The following is a 22,717-nucleotide window of genomic DNA, read 5'->3' on the forward strand; positions in this document are numbered from 1 at the left end:
CCACAACCAAAAGATAGCACCCACTGACATAATAAGGAAGTATGCCACAGCAGTGGCTAAAGGACGCTGATTAGACCATATAGTTTTTTGAACAAGATACCAGTAGTTTAGCTGAGATTTGAAATCTTCAGCTTTTAATTGTAGCTTCATAATCCAAAGAAAAAAAAAAATATTTCAAACAAAGCATTATGTACTTTTCAACCAGAGATTTTTCCACCCAAGTTGTTAAAGACCCACATAATGCCAAAATATACAAAATGAAGTTGAGGGTGAAAATGTTATCTTTGTGGCACTTTGGAAGAATTGTGTTTAAGACATGCTAGGCTTATGCTCTAGATCAACCAAATGCAACTAATCATTATGAGTCTTGATGAACTAATTCAATAATAAAATGTAACTTCAAATTATTTTTTGCAATAGTCTGCAAAATCTACTTAATCTGATTAAAAACCTCACAGATTTAGTTTGATTCTCTTCCCAGGTACTTATCGTAGAACCACAGAATATCTCAAGTTGGAAGGGACCCATAAGGATCATCGAATCCAACTCCCTGCTCCTTGCAGGACTACCTAAAACTAAACCATATGACTAAAACCATCGTCCAGATCCTCCTTGAACTCTCACAGGCTTGGTGATGTGACCACTTCCCTGGGAAGCCTGTTCCAGGGACCGACCACCCTCTCAGTGAAGAATCTTTTCTTAATGTCCAATTCTGAACTTCCCCTGATGCAGCTTCATTCCATTTCCTTGGGTCCTATCGCTGGTCACCAGAGATCAGCACCTTGCTCTTTGCTGCCCTCATTGAGGAAGTTGTAGACTGTGATGAAGCCACTCCTCAGTTCTCTCTTCTTCAAGCTGAATAAACCAGTGACCTCAGCTACTCCTTGTAAGTCTTGCCCTTGAGGCCTTTCATGATCTTTGTTGCCCTCCTCTGGACACACTCTAGCAGTTTGATGCCCTCCTTATATTGAAGTGCCCAAAACTGCACACAGTATTCGAGGCAGGGCCGCACCAGGGCAGTGTAGACTGGGACAGTCAGCTCCCTCGACCAGCTAGTTATGCTGTGCTTGATGCATCCCAGGGCATGGTTGGCCCCTTTGGCTGCCAGGGCACACTGTTTACTCATATTCAACTTGCCATCAACCCAAACCCCTAGATCTCTTTCTGCAGGACTGCTCTCCAGCCTCTTGTCCCCCAATTTGTACATATAACCAGGATTACCCCATTCCAGGTGGAGAATCCAGCACTTGCTCTTGTTAAATTTCATACGGTTGGTGACTACCCAGCTTTCTAGTCTATCCAGATCTCTCTATATGGCCTCTCTACCCTTGAGGGAGTCCACAGCTCCTCCTAATGCAGTACCATCAGCAAACTTACTTAATTTACATTCCACTCCTGCACCCAGATCATTTATAAAAACATTAAAGAGCACTGGCCCTAGAATTGAGCCCTGGGAACCCCACTGGTGACTGGCCACCAGCCTGATGTAACCTCATTTACTGTAACTCTTTGAGCCCAACCCATCAGTTAGCTGCTCACCCAACATATCATGGGCTTGTCTAGCTGTATGCTGGACATTTTATCCAGAGGGATACGGTGAAAGACAGCATCAAAAACTTTGCTAAAGTACATGTACTTTGCCTTAGCTGACGAAATAGTATGCTTCAAGATAGTTATGGTGCTACTTCAAGCTTAACATAAACATCTACAGAAAGGCTTGGTACTAGCCTCCAGATTTGTTCATATTTCAAACAACCCTTGAGAATTAAGAGGAATCAATACGTTCTTATACTGCATGTAATAATACATATCAACCAAGGAACAAACGGTCTGATGATTTGTAGAAGAAATTATGGTAACGCCTGAAATGTTCTGATAAAACACATATTAGAACTGGTGTTCTGCAGCGGCTGTAGTCAACCAGCTACCTGTAAAGCCTGCAAGAGACTCTGGATTAGTCAAAAAAGTAAGTTTGCTTTAGAGTAACAAGTTTGTGGAAGAGCCATTGCATAAAAATATTCTTACTATATTATATATAGTATTTTATTATTACTATGTGAGATGGGTACCTAAGAAACCAATAGTATATGAATTTCTGAAAGAGAGGATTGTACGTAATACAAAACAAGAAAATTCTCTCATGCTTTCTGCACTTTCAATTACTGTCCAGACAGAAAAAGAACATGTTCTAACAGACACTACGCTAGTTGGCAGAGGGCTTACAATGTGCACCTAAACAGAAAACTCATTTCAGAGGCCAAGTACATACTATGTGCTTGTAGTAAGACTTACTAGTATCCTGCAGAAGTTTGCTTAGAGGCCCATTAGAGGTCATTTTAAGATTCAAGTCTATGGTACTGGTTTCCATTTTTCACAGCAAAAATCTCTGAGCAATAAACTCTTGACACAGCTACGAGTGCTATGAAACTTTTGCTGGAACAAATCTGGTCAGCCATATACACAGTTGATGTCAGTTCCTTTTTAGGGCCAGTGTATTTAAAAAAAAATAAAAAAATTAAGAACTCTAATCAAGAGAGACAAGAACATGTCACATTTTCAGGATCTTTGATTCAAGTAAGCACTGACGATTATTAACATGAACTACCAGTTCACAAAACAAAGCTCTGGCTGGGCACATTGAGCTACTCTCACATCTGTCTTACCAGTGGTCCTCAACAGCAAAAACTAGGAATGCTTTTCAGACATGCACCGCAAAAAGCCAAAAAGCACAAAATACAAGCTATTCAAAGAAACTAAGTTTTAGATGACTGAAATAGCATCCATTTACAACAACACATCAGAAGATATTCTGTGAAACTGTTGTTGTACTGAAGGATAAAATGGCAGTTTGACTAAAACAACTGAAAAACCATTGTGCTAGAGCTCTTTCTGCATCCCTTACTCAACATGCCTAACAGCAGAACTGTCATCCATGCTGTGACCTGTAGAAAGCACATTCTGATTTCTGCTATTTCTATCAAATGGATGCTGGTAGTCAGAAGAGAACATCACACAAATCAAAGAAGTGACACAAGTAAAAGAAGGAAGACAAACTTGATAACTAATCAGTGACTTAGGATCTCCTATTACAGCTACAAGCATTCACTTGATGATTCTGAAGGTAAAAAAGGATTAAGTTAATCCAGTAGACATCTAGAGATGGTTGCTTAATTCTGGCTCCAACCATATCCTACACAAGGCCAAAAGAGTAATTCCAGCTACCCAAACAGACTTACTGCAAGCCAAACTATATTAGACCAGCATCTGGCTTCCTGGCACAGAGAAGGGACCGAACAAAGAAATGGAAGTAAAACACAACCAGCAAGATTTTACTAATCATAACACCTGCTATAACACGGCTTCATGGATCAGTTGGTATTTCAGCAATAACTTCTGCAGTCACTGAATTACACTTGTCTGATGATGTCAAGAAGATAAACCAGTTACATTAGCAGCACAATTTAGGAGTCAAAAGATTTTCCACGCCACAATTGTTGGCATAGAGAGCAGTATTTCTTTAAGTTTTCATTTTGCCTTGCACCAGAATGTAGGGTATACAAATCTGGCACATTCATCTTGCCTTCTGAGAAAAGAGTAAACTTTATGTATGCCCTCAATCTACTTCTCTCTTCCTGTAACATTTTAGAGTTTTATGACTCAGAGTGACTCATGATATGCATTATTTTGATTTCTTTGAAGTGTTATTGAATAGCTGGCAACAATTACAGGAGACTGAATCCTATACCCTGCATTGTCTTTCCCAGCCTTATGTTCTCTCCTACAACACCCTGCAAATCTTCAATACCTCTTCAACATGCTCTTAGTCTCCCAAGAGGCTAACAAGAACAAAACCAACCAAATAAAACCCCTTCTATCCTCTGTAATGTTAGGACACAGGATTATTTAACTACTAAAGCATTACTTCATAGTATTTGTAGCTATTAAATAACCCCATTCCCCATCTTGCTATTTTCCCATTTCCATTACTAATAACGCTACTACTATGATCTCCCACTTTCACAGTATTTGCTGCAAACCAGAATAGCACTCTCACGTGGTACTCTCACTGTCTTTCTACATGTTGACAGATACCACAAGAGCTCTACTACTACTTAATGTTCCTGCACTGTCAGTTGAAAGCACTCAACCAATATCTAAAACATCTTGCTTGGGTGCTAAGACAACACATTCATATAGCTTGGAAAGCTTGTAGAAAGATCTGTTAGATATGTCTAAGCAGCTATGTTGCATGTCAACAGGCCACAAGAATGACACTTTTCTCTGTTTATCTGCTCTTCGATACCCTGAAAGCAAGCAAAAAACCAAACCAAACCAAGGTTTCCAAGATTGCCACAAAAGCAAGACACTCGGTAAGAAGTGACATTTTAGGCAGATATTTGGCTTCTTAGAACTGCCCTTTATTTAAAATGTCTAACTCTTTACTTTACGATTTACTTGAGAAACCTTCCTTTGACAGACTGGTGTAACAAGGGATTCCGAACTACTCCAGACTATATGAGAATGCACTTGTGTGGTTACAAAATTCCCGGAAGAGTTCCAACGAGTGTCCTGTTGCCTCTGCTTGCATTGCATGAAAGAAACACCAGTGAGGACAACTCTTCTGGGCATATATTCAGATCTAGCTGAACAGACAAATATGTATGAAATAAAGAACACTAAGAAATCAATAGTTTCAGGGTTGTCAAGTGACCTCAGAAACAGGAACCTACACTAAGCCCAATTCAACATGGTCAGAGGTATGTCAATTGGTTTGTCAGCAGAAACTTCAACTCAAATTAAAAGCCAAAGGACTGAACAAACTAGTTCTATCTTATTACTGCCGAAGTCAAGAGGTAGTCTGAACCATGTCAAGGTCCTCCTGCACAGGAACGAAGAAGTGTAGCAGCATTTAGTAATATAGCCATTGATAAAACCAGTCACGTGTGTAAGACACAAATTCATCTATAATGGAGTTCACACAGATACATATGAGGAAATCACTCCTACTAGAATTCACATCAGTCCTCCAGAACAGCTCTTGGCTTGCCACAGATAAAGGGAGTTGGCAAAGCTAGCTACCCATTAGCCCTCACTGGGATACCACTCAGAACTGAAGGTTTTCAGTAATATGGACCAATTTTGAAATGCAAGTCCTTTTGAGTAGAAATATACTAAGAACAGCAACCATGCAACTGGATACCTAACAATACTATAAATGAAAGACTCCAAGACAGGATGTTAGTAGGGAATGCAATTCTTTTCAAGACGTGTTGGAGATGGGACTAAATGCTGTTTGCAGTTCAAATGTTTCTGAAGTGAATGCTAGCAAAGACTGTAGTTCACCCTTGGCTGCTTTTTTTTTTTTTTTAAGGATTTCTAGCACAGGGAAGCAACATATCCTCTCAATAACCTTAACATGTTTGTCATTTATTTATTAAAAAATACCAACTTACACAACTCAAAGAGAGGCTACCCAAAGCCAGAAAGAAGGATTCTGCTATGGAAGTAACCTTGACTTAAAATCCCTTTTTGTGCTCCTTTAATTTTTAAGAGAATATTTTAAGCTTTTCTCCTCCTCTATATTATTTTTAACTTTAGATCACCACTGAGATTAACTGCGGTCTCATGTACTGTTAACAGAACAGTTAAAAGGAATACCTGGAAGTATGTAATGGTATGACTAATAGATCTGAAAAAAAATTCAGTGAGTAAAAGAAGAGACTTTAAAAGAAGACATTCAAAAATTATATAAAGTGATGATAAAAGCTCCTTCTCCCTCATCTCCCAACATTTTCTGATTAAAGATCTTATTTCCGTAGTCTAAACACAATGACCTTCCCAGCCCAGAGCTTAATAAAGGGAAACCTCCACACTCATGTCACCACTCCACATGCATCTTTTAATGCCTCTGAAAGGTGTGGACACACACAATTCCTCCCTGTGAAGCACTCAAGAAAACATTTAAAAGCACAGAATTATGAAGAACAAACCTCCTCAGGAAGCAATTTCCATATTTTTATGATGGAAAAAGAAATAATTCTTTTTAAAAATGGAGTTTCAAAATATGCAAACTGATGGATAGTATAGCCCAAGCAGAGATGCATTAGCAAGGACACATTATTCAGAGTGCCAGTGAGACAGTCTCATCATAAATATCATTTAGCAACATACAAATACTACTGCACAATGCAATTTAAAATACAACTCTCTTCTGGCTTCAAATCACTGGTTCCCCACCAAAACTGCACCAAGTAATTTAATAACCACATATCATCTCTAAAATCAGATTCTTACCTTCCTCAGTTTCTACTGGTTGCTGGGATAGAATTTTAAGAAGAACAGGATTTTTCCATACTCCTTCCCTTGTGATATCCACCAATATTTGGAGGTTGTTATTCCCAAATTCCAGTAAAGCATCATGTGAATCCTACAAAATGAAAAAAAAAAAAGAAAAAAAAAGTCATTAAGTCTTTCCTAAAAATTAAACCAATGTAATTTTACGTTATCTATCCTAATATTTGACTGTATTCTAATAGTTTCACACCATTCTTCTAAGTTATTACTGTTTTGACATGTTTGTATTGGGATTTTAACAGTACAACATCCTTTTCTAATCCTACAGCAAAACTTCCCAATTTCTAAGTACTGAAAGTTAAGTGAAATGGCTTAACTTAAAAACCCCATTCTGCAGTTGTAACTTCTGCAACTTTTGTTTCACCGTGTACACACATACATATAAATAAAATCACAAAATTATTTTATAAAAGACAAAGGATGATTTTGCATCAAAGCATTTAGTGTCATCTAAGAAACCAGAATGAAGACTAAATAGATTTCAAAATGAGTAACAAAATGCCAACAGTGTAAAATTTTACATTTAGTGTTAACACCAGTGAGATGAGCCAAGTCAATTCACTTCTCTGAGAATTATCAAAGCCATCGCTCACTAGTCTGAGGAAAGTTGTGTGTGGAAAGACCCTTAAGCTACATAGAAAGCAGTACAATGGGAGAGACTCAGAAAGGACTCTCAACTACCAAAAGGGTGAGGTTGGGGTCATATGAAGAGGCAGGTTTCCTGGTGCTTAGAGATGCAACAAGCCTCAGGAAACTTAAGAAAGAAAAAGCGAAGCACAACATACACAGCAGAGACTGCTGTACAACACTCACAATCTACACCAAACTGGATGATGAATAATTTCCTTTAATAAGATGAAAGCATCCTTCTACTGGATACAGATACACCATTTCCTTAGAAACTAATCCATGTCCAGTGCATTTACTCTAAGATACAGGGATTTCCAATCCTGACAGTTTTGATGTTGTGAAGGCTGACCCAGAGACCCTTCACACCGAACAGGTCTCCAGCGGAAGTTCATCCACCAAACCTGTATACATAGCACAACATTCAGAGTGATCAAGGCCCCACCACTTTTAATTCTGGAAATCTGGGGAGTGAAGGAGAGAAGAAAAAAAAAAAAAAAAAAGAGACGTTACACAGGGAAAGAAGGTGAGAGTCTAACACAGAAGAAAAAGCAACTGGAAGCAGATTCCAGCACTTGATGTCCTCAGCAGGAAAACCAATCTAGGGTGACTTGCACTGAAAAAATTAAAGTATCACCATGCAGGATTCCCTAACGCTGACAAATTGAAGCCAACTAACTGTAGGCAATTTATGGCTACATGTACAGTAAAAATGATTCTCATATCAGTCACAACACATTTTAAGTTTAAGAATTAGTTTGATATGTGACAACGTCCCCTAGTTCTAGTGAGCTGTGTTTTAAGTTGGCAGTATTTCTAACACTATTATTAACCCCAGGTTTGCTTTCGATAGCCTCTGTTGTATCCTCTATATATATCATTATCAATTCCATGTTCTGAATTACCAGAATTAAATGGGGCTAATGCTATGACCACTGGGAATATCAGAGTAACCAAAGAGCCTTGTATCATGGGCTGTCAAAAGACAGCAACAAACTGCATTCCACATTGCAACACATGTGTTTTTTGAGTTCCTGAGTTACCTTCTATAACCAAGTGAATCTACTATGAAAATACCCAAGACTTTCCCATTAACCATTCATAGTAAAAGGCATCTTTGCATTTAATGATTAGATGCCCTTTAATAAATTAGATATCGATGTTCAGCATCAGGTATCAGATGCTAATTTCAGACCAACTTCAGTGTTCTGATGTAACTATATATGTCCTTTCTAATACTGCAGCAAACTGCACTCCATAAATCTCTGCACGAGAGAACCTGGATTTAACTCTTGGGCGAAGCATCTACCCACTAAGGAGTGAAGCTTTATTCCCAGCAAAAGATTCACAAGGGGAAAATTATATCCTTGCAGTGAAGGTTTCATTTACATTGATCCATAGCTGTCGTAAGTAATAGTCTCAGAAGTTTCTTAAAGGACTCCTCTCGAATAACTATGAAACTATACTATCAGACATGCTACTTAGTAAATCCCAAATTAAAGTGAGGTATAGCTAACACAGGGTTCTTCCCTCCTCACTCCCTGATTACGCGTATCCGCTCCAAGTATATCATAGCATACTTGTGTACTATACAGAATAAACTTGAGTATTACTTCACCACTGAAGTCTTCACCACTGAAGAACACCACTTACCACTAGTGGCAAGTTTATATGGATCCATTCATCCCCTGGATAGTCTTGTCAGTCTCTAGCATATGAAATTAAGTGTTATGGGGCTCTTCTAGGAGTTTATGTATCTGGGTGACTTTGGGGCATTCCTTCACTAAACTGAGAACACAGGCAATTTTAGAAGAAAATAATTCCCAGCAAGTACCAAGTAAAAATTTCAGCAATCAAAAGGGGACCACAGAAAGATGCATATACTCCTACAAAGCTCATTATAGCAACCACCTTCCTGCTTGCTCATCTAGGACACAATGAATTGTGAAATTTTAAAGGGTAAGCAAGAACACCAGGTGGTGTTCTGCAACGCAGGTGTTAAGTATCTGTAGGAGGTCTTGTTGTCACAAGCAGCACAGGGAACTCAAGGAAAAGTAAAGCATATTTTGTATGTTTCTGTGTAAGCTGGTAAGACAGCACAAAATGTATTCCTGATTCCAGAAACTGGTATTACTGTGCTCCATAGCTAGGCTAATCTTCTTCCTACACTACTCATGACATTGAAGTAACATGATGTCCTGACTAACCTTTAAATAAACAGGATTTCCAGCTATAACCAGACTTTAATGTAATAGGCAAGATGGGAAAGGTGGAAGGAAACAAAGCAGTTGTCATTGTTAAAATCCTATGTAAGCATTTGCCACTTTCAGCTGCTAATCAGACTTCATGTCTCACAAGGTTTGGTGCTTGACAGGGACTTGGATCTGGGATATTGTTAGAATCTGCCAAGGCTTGTCCTCAGACCATCACCACTTGCTGCTCACACACCTGGACGACAATCACACTGCACATCCAGAGTAAATAGAAGGCTCTGGGGGCCAAGCTGAAGGACAGGAGCACCCACCCGGTCTTCTTTACTTTGCTGAGGAAAATATAAGACTGAAAGCAAAAGAAAGGCCAAGGAAAGTGTGAGAACAGCCCACTATTACAGGACATCAAGTAACATAGGACACCGAAGAAGCTAAGGCACACTGAGAACTTTGCCTCAAGTTTTACTGTTAAGGTCTGCACTCTGGCCTTGATGGTCCCTATGACTAGTGGCAGAGTTGGGGGCAGTGAAGGGGCATGAAGCAGCACAACAGATGAAATGTTAAGACAATCATGTTGGCATCCATGGTACCAAACAGAAACCAAGGGTGTCAATGGAGACCATGGATGTCACTGCAAGACCTATACTAGCTCTGAAAGGTCATGGCCACTGGGGGAAGGTTCCTGGTGACTGGAAGAAACCACCATGCCCATTTTCAAGACCAAGAGGAGGAGACCTAGAGGAACTACAGGCCAGTCAGCGTAACCTGTCCCCAGAAAGACTACAGGGCAAATTCTCCTGGAAACCACATCCAGGCACCTGAAGAACAAAAATGTGACTGTAGACAGCCAGGATTTGCCAAGCACAAGTCACATTTCATCAACCTGACTACCTTCTGTGATAACAGGCTACAGATGATATTAGAGTAGTCAGACTTAGCAAGGCTTCTGACATTCTCCCATAGTATCTTTAAAACCAAATGGTTAAAAATATGGAGAAGTGGACCATAATGCAGGTGGAAAAATCAGCTCAACTGCCAGGCTCAGAAGGCTTGTGACCAACTGTACAAAAACCAGCTGGCAGCTGCCTCCTAGTAGCACTTCTCAGGGGTCAACACTGAGCTGATACTTTTAACATCTTTATTAATTGTCTGAATAATGGGACAAAGCATGTTCTCATAGTCCACAGCTCATACAGAACTTGGAGAGCAGCTGACACTGGAGTGCAGGGCTGCCATTCAGAAAGACATTCAAAAGGCCACACAAACATCACTGACAGGGACTCATTTATGTTCAACACAGGCAAATGCAAAGTGCTGCACCTGGCAGAACCCTAGCTATCAGTAGCGGCTGGTGACCAGCTGGCGACATTCCAGTTTGGCACAACAGGCCTCTAGGGTCTGTAATTCAAGTGTAGGTCAGCAGTGAGCCCTTACTGCAAACAAGGCAAACTATGCTGAACAGTTTCAAACAGAGCATAACCATGAGGTTGGTGAAGTGTTTATTCCCCTCTGTCTGGTACTTTTGAGACTCCACTGCAGTACAACACTCAGTTTGTGGCTGTCCTGTACAACTCCTTTGCCACAGTGGAGCAAGTCCAGGAAAGGCCACCAGAGGGCCTATACAACCTTAGGAAGAGAGGGTGAAGAGGGAAATTTTAGAGCTGTCTATCTTCACTATACTCCCCAGTAGGTAGCTGGAGCTGGACTCTTCTTTCTGTCTAGTTGAGTAAGTCAATAGACAAGTCACATAAAGGGAAATTCTGTAAAGTGTGTGTGTGGGAAGTGTATCAATGTTTAAATACTGCCGCTTCGAAAGGACTACCCAAAGTTTGTGCAATCTCCTTAGAGGCACTTAAAGCTTGGTGGGGCAGGACCCTAAGCAACCTGATTCAAGATAGCCCTTATTCTGAGTGAAGAGGTGGATCAGATCACTTGAGCTACCTTCCGGCTCCAGCTACCTCATGACTCTTCCAAAATACACTTTCAGAGGGCTGCATATTCAATGCATTTACTACACATACTGAAAGCACATTTAGTGGGAGTCAGTGCTTCTGCCCTACACTAGTTCTTCTCCGACTGCAAGAACAAAACCAAACTAACATCAGAAGTAAGTGAAAAAGTACACATTAGGAGTTATTTCCAAACACAGAACTATAGTACAGACTTCCACCTTCTAAGGAGCACAGAAGTTAAAATCCTCATAGCTGAATGCAACAATCAAGCAGTTTTGATAGCTTTACCATCTCATCTTCCTTAGCAATACCTAAGATTTTCTGTAAATATTGTGGCAATGTTGATTTTATTTTTAGATAAAAATCAATTATTAAAGACTAAGCTACTTCTAAAAATGATTATAAAGTAAAACTAGCAAGTGAGCTATCGCCGAGACCACCTCAAAATCAGTTGTTGATATCAGTAGAAGAGTTGGTGCTAATTTGCAGATGCAAAGATAGCCAAGTATGATGTTTATGATTTCTGGCCTTGAGCCTGAAATATTACTCACAAAATCAAAGGAAAAAAAAAAAAAGGGAGTGTCACAGCTGTACCCTGAAGATGCAAGTGACTTTGTATTTTCTTATCCAGAGCTCAAACTGCTCTTAACTAACAGCATTGAGAGACTAATACATGAGCTACAACACACAAAGGTTTCAGGCTGTATTTAAGCATCTGAAAACATCACTTAAGCAATCCTTATGTTCACACAGCTGTTCCTCCTCTCGAGTCTTTCCTTCCTGTGCAAGCTGGATCAGGAAACCAAATTCAGCAGAAAGAGCCTCAGGGGAGGAGTGGGGGTTTTTTTTGTTTTGTTTTTAAAAATTAAAGCATGATCAATTCCCCACTTTACACACAGCTAAATGGCATGCCAGTAGAATCAGGCAGGTGAATGACAGACTCTGCTGCTGCCAAAAGATGCTCAAGTTATAGCCTCAGGACAGCTTTAAAACTGTCAGCGGAAAACAACAAACTGATCTAAATTTATATCTATGAAGTATGCAACCACAGTCCAGAGTTTCCATAAGTGGCAGTTATGATCATATAGGAAGCCTATGTATATAATTTTATCCTCCGACTTGGGTGATTAAGAAAACAATTATGGATGTGCAGGTAGAAGGGATACTGTATCTTATCCACAAAATAAATGCAAGCCCATTTTGACAACCTCTACTTTTGACCTCTCTCAACTGTGCAGCACCATGCATTAAGTCTTTTCAATATAATAGGTTGCTAGAGCATCCATTGTGCATTCCCCTCCCATATATTAACATTACAGCTTTAACCTGTATCAGTCTCAAGTGTAGGTCATAGGTTAGGTCAAAGACTAAGTCCAAAAACCCATCAGCATTTAACAACCTATGACTTTGCATTTCACCTGGAAGACTGAACTCAATGAGCTTTACTGAGCTACAGTGTTTTTCAAAGGCATTCAGCATGTGTTATGCCTCGTAAAAAAGTTGGAGCAGAATAGCAAGGCCCTTCCAATCAGTTTGTATCAAATAGAGGCAAGAAGTGCCAGGTTCTTCACAGTTACAACTTGTAAGAGGAGAAAGAATACCACATCTTTGAAACTGCAGGTTTTCTTGAAGAAAAACAACAGCTGAATCAGAAGAGTTCTCATTATCAGAAGACCTTTGGTAATTGGCCTACATTTCCTTTGATGGCATCATTTGTATGTTCAGATTCTTCACAAAGAGCTTCAACAGAGCATTAATAATCAATAAAAACTTATCAATTTTACTGCAAGTCTTGAGAATTTATGCCATTTCCTGGCATCATTTGAATAAAAGCATACAACTCAGACATTCCCAGCTCTTAGCGTTGAGAAATAGTTTAACAAACGTGAGACAAAGAATCACCTCTTAAATTACCAATGCTTTACTGTACTTAAGCGTACCGCAAGAGACACAGCTTTAGGAAGCCACAGAGAGCTCTCAGCACATATTACATACAGCGGTGTCACCCAAATATCTGTTCCAGCAACTCAAGAGATATTTATCATGAAGAAGAATAAACTACAAACAGGATTTTCAGCTCTGAAAGGCAAAGAAAGGGAAACACCAACTCCTGGTTGTATGAACTCACCCTCTCTATGCGTTACACCCATCCTAGCCCCAGCAAGCACTTGCCAACCAGCAAGTTCCAAAGACCACACAAGCAGATTTTGTAATGGCACATTATACTAGTTAAGATTTGTTCCCTCTTAGTGATACTTATCCCAAGTCCCTCTGCTACTGAGTTGCATGTTCTGAGGAGCCAGAAGCCACTGCCTCAAAGACAGAACAGACCATTTATCTGCTGCCAATGCCGGAATGATGTAGCTGATAAAAAATTATCATACAACTTGGACAAGGGTGAGGTACTACTGCTGAAAAGACTGCTATCCCTCAGTTTATGACATTCTGCAATCCAGATATCTAGTGTAAACAATGTTTTCCCAACAGCAACTCTTCCCTAATCTGAGGGCTTCAGGATGCAGTACAGACCTAGCAGAACCCAGTTCAGTTATGAGGATCATCCACATTTCAGCACCTTTGCATTAAGGGCTGGAAAGAACCACCTTAGAAGGTGAGAAAGAAGGGGCCTATTATACAAGCCAACCAATTTGCTGAGTCAGCACTGTGTTTGAGATTCAGGGTATCAATATTGAAATACCAAATAGTAAACTCATCAATGTATGTAGCATAAATAACTAACTACTGTAAACACACTCCAATTCTATTCTAGACGCTTAGCTGAACCTTTCCTTATTGGACCTACTGAAGAATATAAGGCTAATATTAATGGAAATATTTATGAAAATCTGCTACGAATACTTCAAAAGTCTTTGAAGACATCTAATGCAAAATTTAACTGTATCATAGAATCATTTAGGTTGGAAAAGACCTTTAAGATCAAGTCCAACCATAAACCTAGCACTGCGAAGCCCACCACTAAACCATGCCCCTAAGCACCACATCCACACATCTTTGAAATACCTCCAGGGATGGTGACACAACTACTTCCTTGGGCAGCCTGTTCCAATGCTTGACAACCCTTTTGGTGAAGAAATTTTTCCTAGTATCCAATGTACACCTCCCCTGGCACAACTTGAGGCCATTGCCTCTCGTCCTATCACTAGTTGCTTTGGAGAAGAGACTGATACCCACCTCACTACAACCTCCTTTCAAGTAGTTGTAGAGCACGATAAGGTCTACCCTCAGCCTCCTTTTCTCCAGGCTAAACAACCCCAGTTCCCTCAGCTGCTCCTCAAAGGACTTTCTTCTGCAGACCCTTCACCAGCTTCGTTGCCCTTCTTTGGGAACACTCCAGCATCTCAATGTCTATCCTGTAGTGAGGGGCCCAAAACTGAACACAGTATTCAAGGTACAGCCTCATCAGTTCTGAGTGCATGGGGACAAACACTTTCCTAGTCCTGCTGGCCACACAACTTCTGATACAAGCCAGGATGCTATTGGCCTTCTTGGCCACCTGGGCACACTGCTGGCTCATATTCAGCTGGCTGTCGACCAACACCCCCAGGCCCTTTTCCACCAGTCAGCCTTCCAGCCACTCTTCCCCAAGGCTGTAGTGTTGCACGGGGTTGTTGTGACCCAAATGCAGGACCCAGCGCTGAGCCTTGTTGAACCTCATACAACTGGCCTTGGCCCATTGACCCAGCCTCTCCAGATTCCTCTGTAGAGCCTTTCTATCCTAAAGCAGATCAACACTCCTGCCCAACTTGGTGTTGTCTACAAACTTACTGATCCCCTCATCCAGATCACTGATAGATATTAAACAGAACTGGCCCCAATACTGAGCCCTGGGGAACACCACTTGTGACCAGCCACCAACTGGATTTAACTCCATTCACGACCACTCTTTGGCACCGGCCATCCAGCCAGTTTTTTACCTAGCGAAGCGTAAGCCATGAGCAGCCAGTTTCTCCAGGAGAAGTTAGGATAACACCATAAACAGGTCCTGAATAGAGGGACACAAAGGACTTCATTCTAAACAAAGTCAGGAAAGGGTAATATAGTAAGAGCCTATGGACAAAGTTAAAGAGAAAACACAATCCCTGGAACAGTTTACTAAAGATACCTGGATTTTTCAGTCCTGACAATTTAAAGCGATCAGCAACTACTACAGTGTCACAAAAGTTGTTGTTTTTATGCCCACCCTCAATACACAACTTTTCTAAAGAAAGCATTCATGCTCTTTGTAAGGCTTGAAGGGAACCCTGTTCTGCAATCCATATTCAATTCCTGTGACAATACATCTTTACTCCCACTAAAGCCATCTTTGAATGCACTGTTTTACCTTCCTCAACTGGTCAGATTACATCTATCCCCACAGTACCTCGCCAATGAGTTCCTCCCCTAGATTAATTGAGTTTACCTGTACCAAGGGCCCTGTTGTAATTCTGCCGCAATCCTTTCACTCATATTTTACAGCATTTCCCCACCTGTGTCCACATCCTTTCGCCTGCTGCCACTGTATAAAATCTGTGCTGAGACTCCTTGCCATACAATCTCACATCTTGTTTTCATTTTGCACAGGCTGCTTCTGGTCTTGCTTAGAGATAAGGAAAACTGGACACATGGGGGACTGCAGGGCATAACTACTGCTATTTAAGATGAAAGAACAAACAGGTTCAGACACCAAAGAAAGCTTTTGATAGCATTTTGTATCTGGACATCAGTGACACTCCATTTTTAGCTTTAGAACAGTCCCTACACCTTGCTTCTCTGAAATGCAAGCCCTTACTTTTTTCAGTCCTGGGATGAAAATTTATTTAAAGTTTCACTGACTCTCACTACCTGTGCAGACTGTTACAGAGCAACAACTACTGTAGGTAGATCTGAAAGAATACCTCTGTCCCACATTTGCTGCAACCACTAGTTACATTTGGAGTTATATTCCTCATCAGCCACACTCGCTCCTTTTGTTAGGAAAGGAATAAGCACATTCACATCCGTCAATCTGGGATATGTGCTAAAATATAAATTTGCAGTACTTTTCTACAGGATTTGCCTGGATTTGCCGGCACATTAACATGGTCACAGGCTTTAAACTTACAAGCCCTCTCATGAGAGCCTATGAATGATTCCTGTCTAAAAGTCTATATTGCCCTCTGTATGACTGCATACTCCTCCTCTGATGACAAGTAGGTTCCTACTGTATTTCAGGGCAGGGTACAAATGTTCTCATTCTCTTATTTCTGCAAGAGTGCTACTTCAAAATCTCATTAGAAGCACCTGTTTGTAGAAGTCCACAAACAGTAAGGTTTCAGAGTACTACCATGTTTAATAAGCTTTGCCCAAATCTTTTACTATCTGAACTACGGGGAGCATTAGATAAGTGCTAAACCTGGAAGCCAGTTTCAAAAAGTGTCCTGGTTTCAGCTGGGATGTAGTTAACTGTCTTCCTAGTAGCTGGTACAGTGCTATGTTTTGAGTTCAGTATGTGAAGAATGTTGATAACACTGATGTTTTCAGTTGTTGCTCAGTAGTGTTTAGACTAGAGTCAAGGATTTTTCAGCTTCTCATGCCCAGCCAGGGCACCTGACCCAAACTGGCCAACAGTGTATTCCATACCATGTGACGTCCCATCTAGTTTAGGAACTGGGAAGTGGGGGGGCAGGGATTCGCCGCTCGGGGACTGGCTGGGTGTTGGTCGGCGGGTGGTGAGCAATTGCCCTGCGCATCATTTGTAAATTCCAATCCTTTTATTACTACTGTTGTCATTTTATTAGTGTTATCATTATCATTATTAGTTTCTTCTTTTCTGTTCTATTAAATCGTTCTTATCTCAACCCAGGAGTTTTACTTCTTTTCCTGATTCTCTCCCCCATCCCACTGGATGGGGGGGGAGTGAGTGAGCGGCTGCGTAGTGCTTAGTTGCTGGCTGGGGTTAAACCACGACAAAAAGTTAGTACAAAAGCCAAGTATATTACTATACCTCGCAACAGCACATCTTGAATTTTCCCTTAGTTCTAAAAGTTGACATGAGAGATCTGGGCTTGTGTCACCCTTCTACCCCTCGAATTTAATGGTTTCCTGCCAACATATTCAGCCTGAATAAAGGCATCTCATCTGACTAAAAACTTGTTCTTTACGGACAGAGGTATCGAAGTTCAATCACTTGCTTCAAAACCTAGAAACACACGTGCTTGTTACTGATTCTCCTTGGTAACAAGAATTCTTGTTGCAGATCCCTCCAGTTAAATGCTAGTAATTCTTCAGAGCTGCTTTATACCTCTGCTATAATGGGAAAAAGCCTGTATATGCCCTCCCATACTCTGAATATGAGAACACCTTGTTTCAGGTCTAGGCCATCTCAGTTACAAACTTATCATATGCCTTTTAAGTGTATGATAAGCTCATAAGGCTTAGGGGAGACCTTATCACCATGTTCCAGTATTTAAAGGGTGGCTACAAAGACTGAGACTCCCTTTTTACAAGGAGTCACAAAGAAAAGATGAGGGTTAATGGGTACAAGTTACTCCTGGGGAGATTCCAATCAGACACAGGAGGAAAAATTTTCACAATGAGAACAATCAGCCATTGGAATAATCTCCCCAGTGAAGCAATGGATTACCCAACCGTCCTGGTTTCAGCTGGGATAGAGTTAACTGTCTTCCTAGTAGCTGGTACAGTGCTATGTTTTTGAGTTTGGTATGAGAAGAATGTTGATAACACACTGATGTTTTCAGTTGTTGCTAAGTAGTGTTTAGACTGAAGTCAAGGATTTTTCAGCTTCTCATGCCCAGCCAGCAAGAAAGCTGGAGGGGCACAAGAAGTTGGGAGGGAACACAGTCAGGGCAGCTGACCCAAAGTGGCCAACAGGGTATTCCATATCATGTGACGTCACATCTAGTATATAAACTGGGGGGGAGTGGGGGCAGGGGGGGATCGCCCCTCGGGGACTAACGGGGCGTCAATCAGCGGGTGGTGAGCAACTGCATTGTGCATCATTTGTATATTCCAATCCTTTTATTGTTACTATTCTCATTTTATTAGTGTTATCATTATTAGTTTCTTCTTCTCTGTTCTATTAAACCATTCTCATCTCAACCCATGAGTTTTACTTCTTTTCCTGATTTTCTCCCCCATCCCACTGGGTGGGGGGGGGGAAGTGAGTGAGCAGCTGCATGGTGCTTAGTTGCTGGCTGGGGTTAAACCACGACACCAACGTTGGACACTTCTAAGATTCAGCTGGACAGAGTGCTGAGCCATCTTGTCTAGACTGTGTTTTTGCCAAGAAAGGTTGGACCAGATGATCCTTGAAGTCCTTTCCAACCTGGTATTCTATGATTCACTCCTTGGCCAAGGAAGACCAGATTAGTGAATTTAAGGGCTACCTTGTAAACAGTAAGTTTCAACTTCTTCCATCAGCTCTAACACAAAAGATGAACCTGTGGCTGACCACCCTTATTTGTGGCATCCCCAAAAATGAATGGGTTGAGAGCACAGATCTAGCATCTGCAACACCATGGCTAATAGTTACAGACTGTGTGTAATAGATGGCATAGCTGGGTATTGTCAAAATAAACTGATATACCTTCAAACTTGGTTCTGGGTTGCTGCAATGGCCACTATGATCTGCTGTAGTCACTAAGGGAGTCACAGGACTTATGCACCAGCACTCAAAATAAAGGACACATCTTTGACACCACTAAGACCATAGGATCTAAAATGTACCTACTGCACTTCTTTCTATTACCAAGTACATGCCACACCCAACTGTTTTTAGGGTTGCTATGATAGTAAGTATTCCATGATATTTCAGGAAAAAAGAGGTCTGTCCACACCTGAAGTCACCAGCCACAGACCACCTCTGTCCCTACCACTACTAGGAGGACTACAAAGCTCTACTAGTCTGTTTCTCTCAGTATAAAGTGCCAGGTTTATTCACCTTCAGTCTACTGAAGAGTTTCCGCACCTGCAATTTCCCTGACTGCGAGTGAAACAAAAGTAGAAACTCCTTCAGAACCTCTACACCTGCATCTTCAGAGCTACTGCAGCAGCAGCAGCCAAGCCTCACAGACTGACAAAATCCGCAGTCACAGAGGTATAAGGACTTGTGGCAAGGTCTGCACAAGGACAGCTGCAAGGTCTAAGTTCACTTACTTCCAACTACATCCAGCCAAAGTCTTTACTTCAGTAACTTATAACTGATACTAGCTTCCAACTTCATCAGTCACAGTTAAAGCCAGAACAGGCAATAGCAACAGATCAGTCCCTGGTCCTGGAAGGGTCTATTAGTATAAACACAGCAAGACTACCACTCCTGTCTTTCAGCTCCACAAAGAACACAAGTCATTGCAGTCAGCTGGGTACTACCTCCAGACTAAAACCTTGAAAACATCTCTTCCTCCGACATAGCCTACAAGAGCCACCTTCATTTGAGTGTAGGAGTAGTAGTATTATGAGCTTGTTTCAGCACCACCTCAGAAGAAACACTTCTAGAAACCACCTGGACTAAAGACCTGTCCTACTATTTTCATCCCTCTCAAATCAGGAATCGACACTAACTTACCACTCAGATCTCCACAAAAGCTTTTTAAGTCACCTTCAAAGTAATACTTCAGAGCTGTTACATCACTCCATCTAACTCAGTCTTACTCTCACACAAACCATTAGATAGATCAAGATTTGCTACAGTTCTCTTGCTGCAGTTGCCATTGATTATGTAGTCATAAATCTGCTGTTGGGCCTAGGGCTGCCAATATCACTCTTGCAGTTAGTCTTTTGCTGCTCAGAAATTCTTGCTGCCTAGATAACAGCAATACAGGACAGGCGGAATTCAGGGCAAGGGTAGAAGAAAAGGAGCATAACAGCTGCCTTTTTTTTTTTTTTAATATGCAAATTGGAAAAAAGAAATTCAGAACACTTACCTGTATGGACTGATGGAATCCTAACCACACCTCATGCGGCAATTCACTTTCAGGAATTGAAAGCAGTAGCTCAAAACAACTCCTGGAAAAGTAAGAGGCAAGTAAGCAAGCTACCTGAACACATTCTGTCGTTACATTAAACATCATCTGTGGCACATTTTACTTAGCATTCAGATAAGAAATGACAGTAACATTGAAACATGTTTGACTGCACAAATCACTTAAAGGCCAGAAACAGCCCTAGAATCAGGAATGAGTCATCACATGGAAAGAGTGCTTTTTACTATGCACAATCTTGCTAGGATAAGATTGCAGCTACTCTTATAATCCAAGATAGTCTGTTCAACATGGCTCAGGAACGTTGCATTACAGAATTTCTGCTCTTTCCTCTCACAAAGGAATCCTAATATCCATTATGAATAAAACTCATTTGATCCCAGCATGGTATCTTTGCCTAGAGTGAGAATGAAAGCCAGCTTTACCTAACTTAAAGTTTCAGATCTGACATATATAAGAAAACAAAACTGAAGAACAGCTTGACAGAAGATCCATGCATCAGCACAGAAATGGACCTAGAGAACAGATCCCTAGCAGTATCCTAAAAGCAACAGACTGAGAAGCGATGTCAAGAAGAGCATCAGTACAGAAACAGACCTGCAGAATAGATTCCTAGAAACAGCTTATGAGTCTTTGATAGCATGGGGGGAGAGGAAACATTCAAATACCTATGGTGCAAACAGCAACAAGCTCAAGAGCTTACCAAAGCAAAAAAACCCCACCCACATTGATATGCATACAAAAGATGTTCAGATTAAAGTCAGACTTAAATAGATCAGATTGTAAAATTCCCAGTTCATTAATTCAGGGAGCTGCTGTATTTGTGTAGCTCAGTTATCTACACAACACAGGTGGAGAACATCCCCTTATTTCTTCATTAAGCCAAGGTCCTGCTTAAAAACAGGACACTAGTCACCCAGTCTTAATTTCACACCTAGGGAAGTTTGTTGACACAGTTGAAAATGGGATGTAACAATTAATGTTAGTATGAGTCAGCCCCATCACAGTGGCATGTGAATTTCTGCTGTGTATCAGGTTTTCCAAATGAAAATTTAGGAAAGTGGGAAGGGTTCAGAAAGTTTTAACATCTCTGAAATACCCAGCAAATTTGAGACCTATATATTCCATACATAAGTTCATATTCCAAAAACAGAAGCAGAGGAAAGCAAGTCCTACTTGATATTCCCTCATTTAGACCATCAGGTCAACGCTATCCCTTTTCAAAAACAAAAAGGAAGCAACTGTATGTATTTAGCATATCCACCTCATTCCAGGGAAAAGTCTTGGAGAACAAGAATCACTGTTTTCTAGGAGACAAAGCAATGGCAGGACTACTGCCTATATTGTTCTCAAACAGGGGCTATCTAACCTTGTACGGGACATATGGATTACCTAAACCCCAGCTGCTGCACAGAACAATTTGACCTAATCAAACTAAACGTGTTAACTATGACAATGTCTAGAGATTCACAAGATTTACACACAGCAAAAATGTTCTCATAAGTCACGGCAATATAAGGAAAGAAAACTAGTCTAAGACTCTGCATGTAATAAATGCACTGAATAATCGCTATAAGCTACATCTACATTGTTAGTTCCAACTCATGCTATTTTTTTCTTCAAAACCTCCACTCCCAAATACTAAATAGAAGAATGACAGGACAACACATTCAGTTTTACCATAGACAGAAGAGCTGAGCTTGGGGAAAGGGAAAAGGAAGAGATGACCATAAAGCAAACATGAGTTTCAAAACTGCTTAGTACCCAAAAAGAATCGCTTTCCTTTCCCCCTTCCTCCTGACTCTTGATAAATAAATACTTTGAACAGTTACCTGCAAAATGCTATGCCTTATCAGTTTTTAGCCAGATTCAGCAGTAATATACATAAACAAGATCAAATGGACAAATAATGAATTAACATCTGGCCACCTTTTTCACATTTCAGAAGTTTGCCTTCACCACCCAATCCTGTTCCTTTAAATAGAGGTTTAGACCTGCAAAAGCTCTAAACACTATTATGCAGAAAATACAATAGCCTTCATCACTGTCATCCAGTAATTATTCACATTATCAGACACTAGAATCTCAATCATTACTACATCCATGAAAAAGTGGGCAACAGGATCACCAGATATTCCAACTGTCATAGGTCTCAATATTATAAAATAATCAGGACTTACTTCTCCCTTGTATTGTACTCAAGCTTGGCAATCCAAGTTAATTGACCAGTCCAGATGTCTAGACCCAGGTGGTTGCTACTAGACTATCAAAACCAACTTTAAACATTCTCACAGCAGCTGAACACTATTTTAACATAAGAAAACAAACCCAACAAAAAAACCCACTAGGTATGTGTCTAATTTTCATGCATGTCATAAAGAGACTCTTTTCATCAAATAAAACATTTGCAAACTTCACGGTTAATGTGCTTTTGAAAAGTCTTTTGATGCACACCTCATTTTCAGTCAACCAATCCCATCTACTTCCACTCTTTTAATTCCCACAAATACTTTTTCTAGAATATTACTTTTTCATATATATATATATATGATATTGATTACATAAAATACCAGGTTTAAACAAAATGGCAAAGCAA

General features: G+C 40.5%; 1 protein-coding gene across 1 annotated transcript in view; it reads right to left on the reverse strand.

Moving 5' to 3' along the window:
- Positions 1-22,717, reverse strand: part of RLF (RLF zinc finger) — a 54,384-nt gene that overhangs the window by 20,689 nt on the left and 10,978 nt on the right. The window contains exons 3-4 of the mRNA XM_069803466.1: positions 20,065-20,146; positions 6,295-6,427 (exon numbers count right to left, since the gene is read on the reverse strand). Of these exons, the coding sequence (XP_069659567.1) occupies positions 6,295-6,427; positions 20,065-20,146 (215 nt within the window). The remainder of the gene's footprint in view (positions 1-6,294; positions 6,428-20,064; positions 20,147-22,717) is intronic.

This window comes from Haliaeetus albicilla, chromosome 16 (assembly GCF_947461875.1).
Source record: "Haliaeetus albicilla chromosome 16, bHalAlb1.1, whole genome shotgun sequence".
Classification (NCBI taxonomy): Eukaryota; Metazoa; Chordata; class Aves; order Accipitriformes; family Accipitridae; genus Haliaeetus; species Haliaeetus albicilla.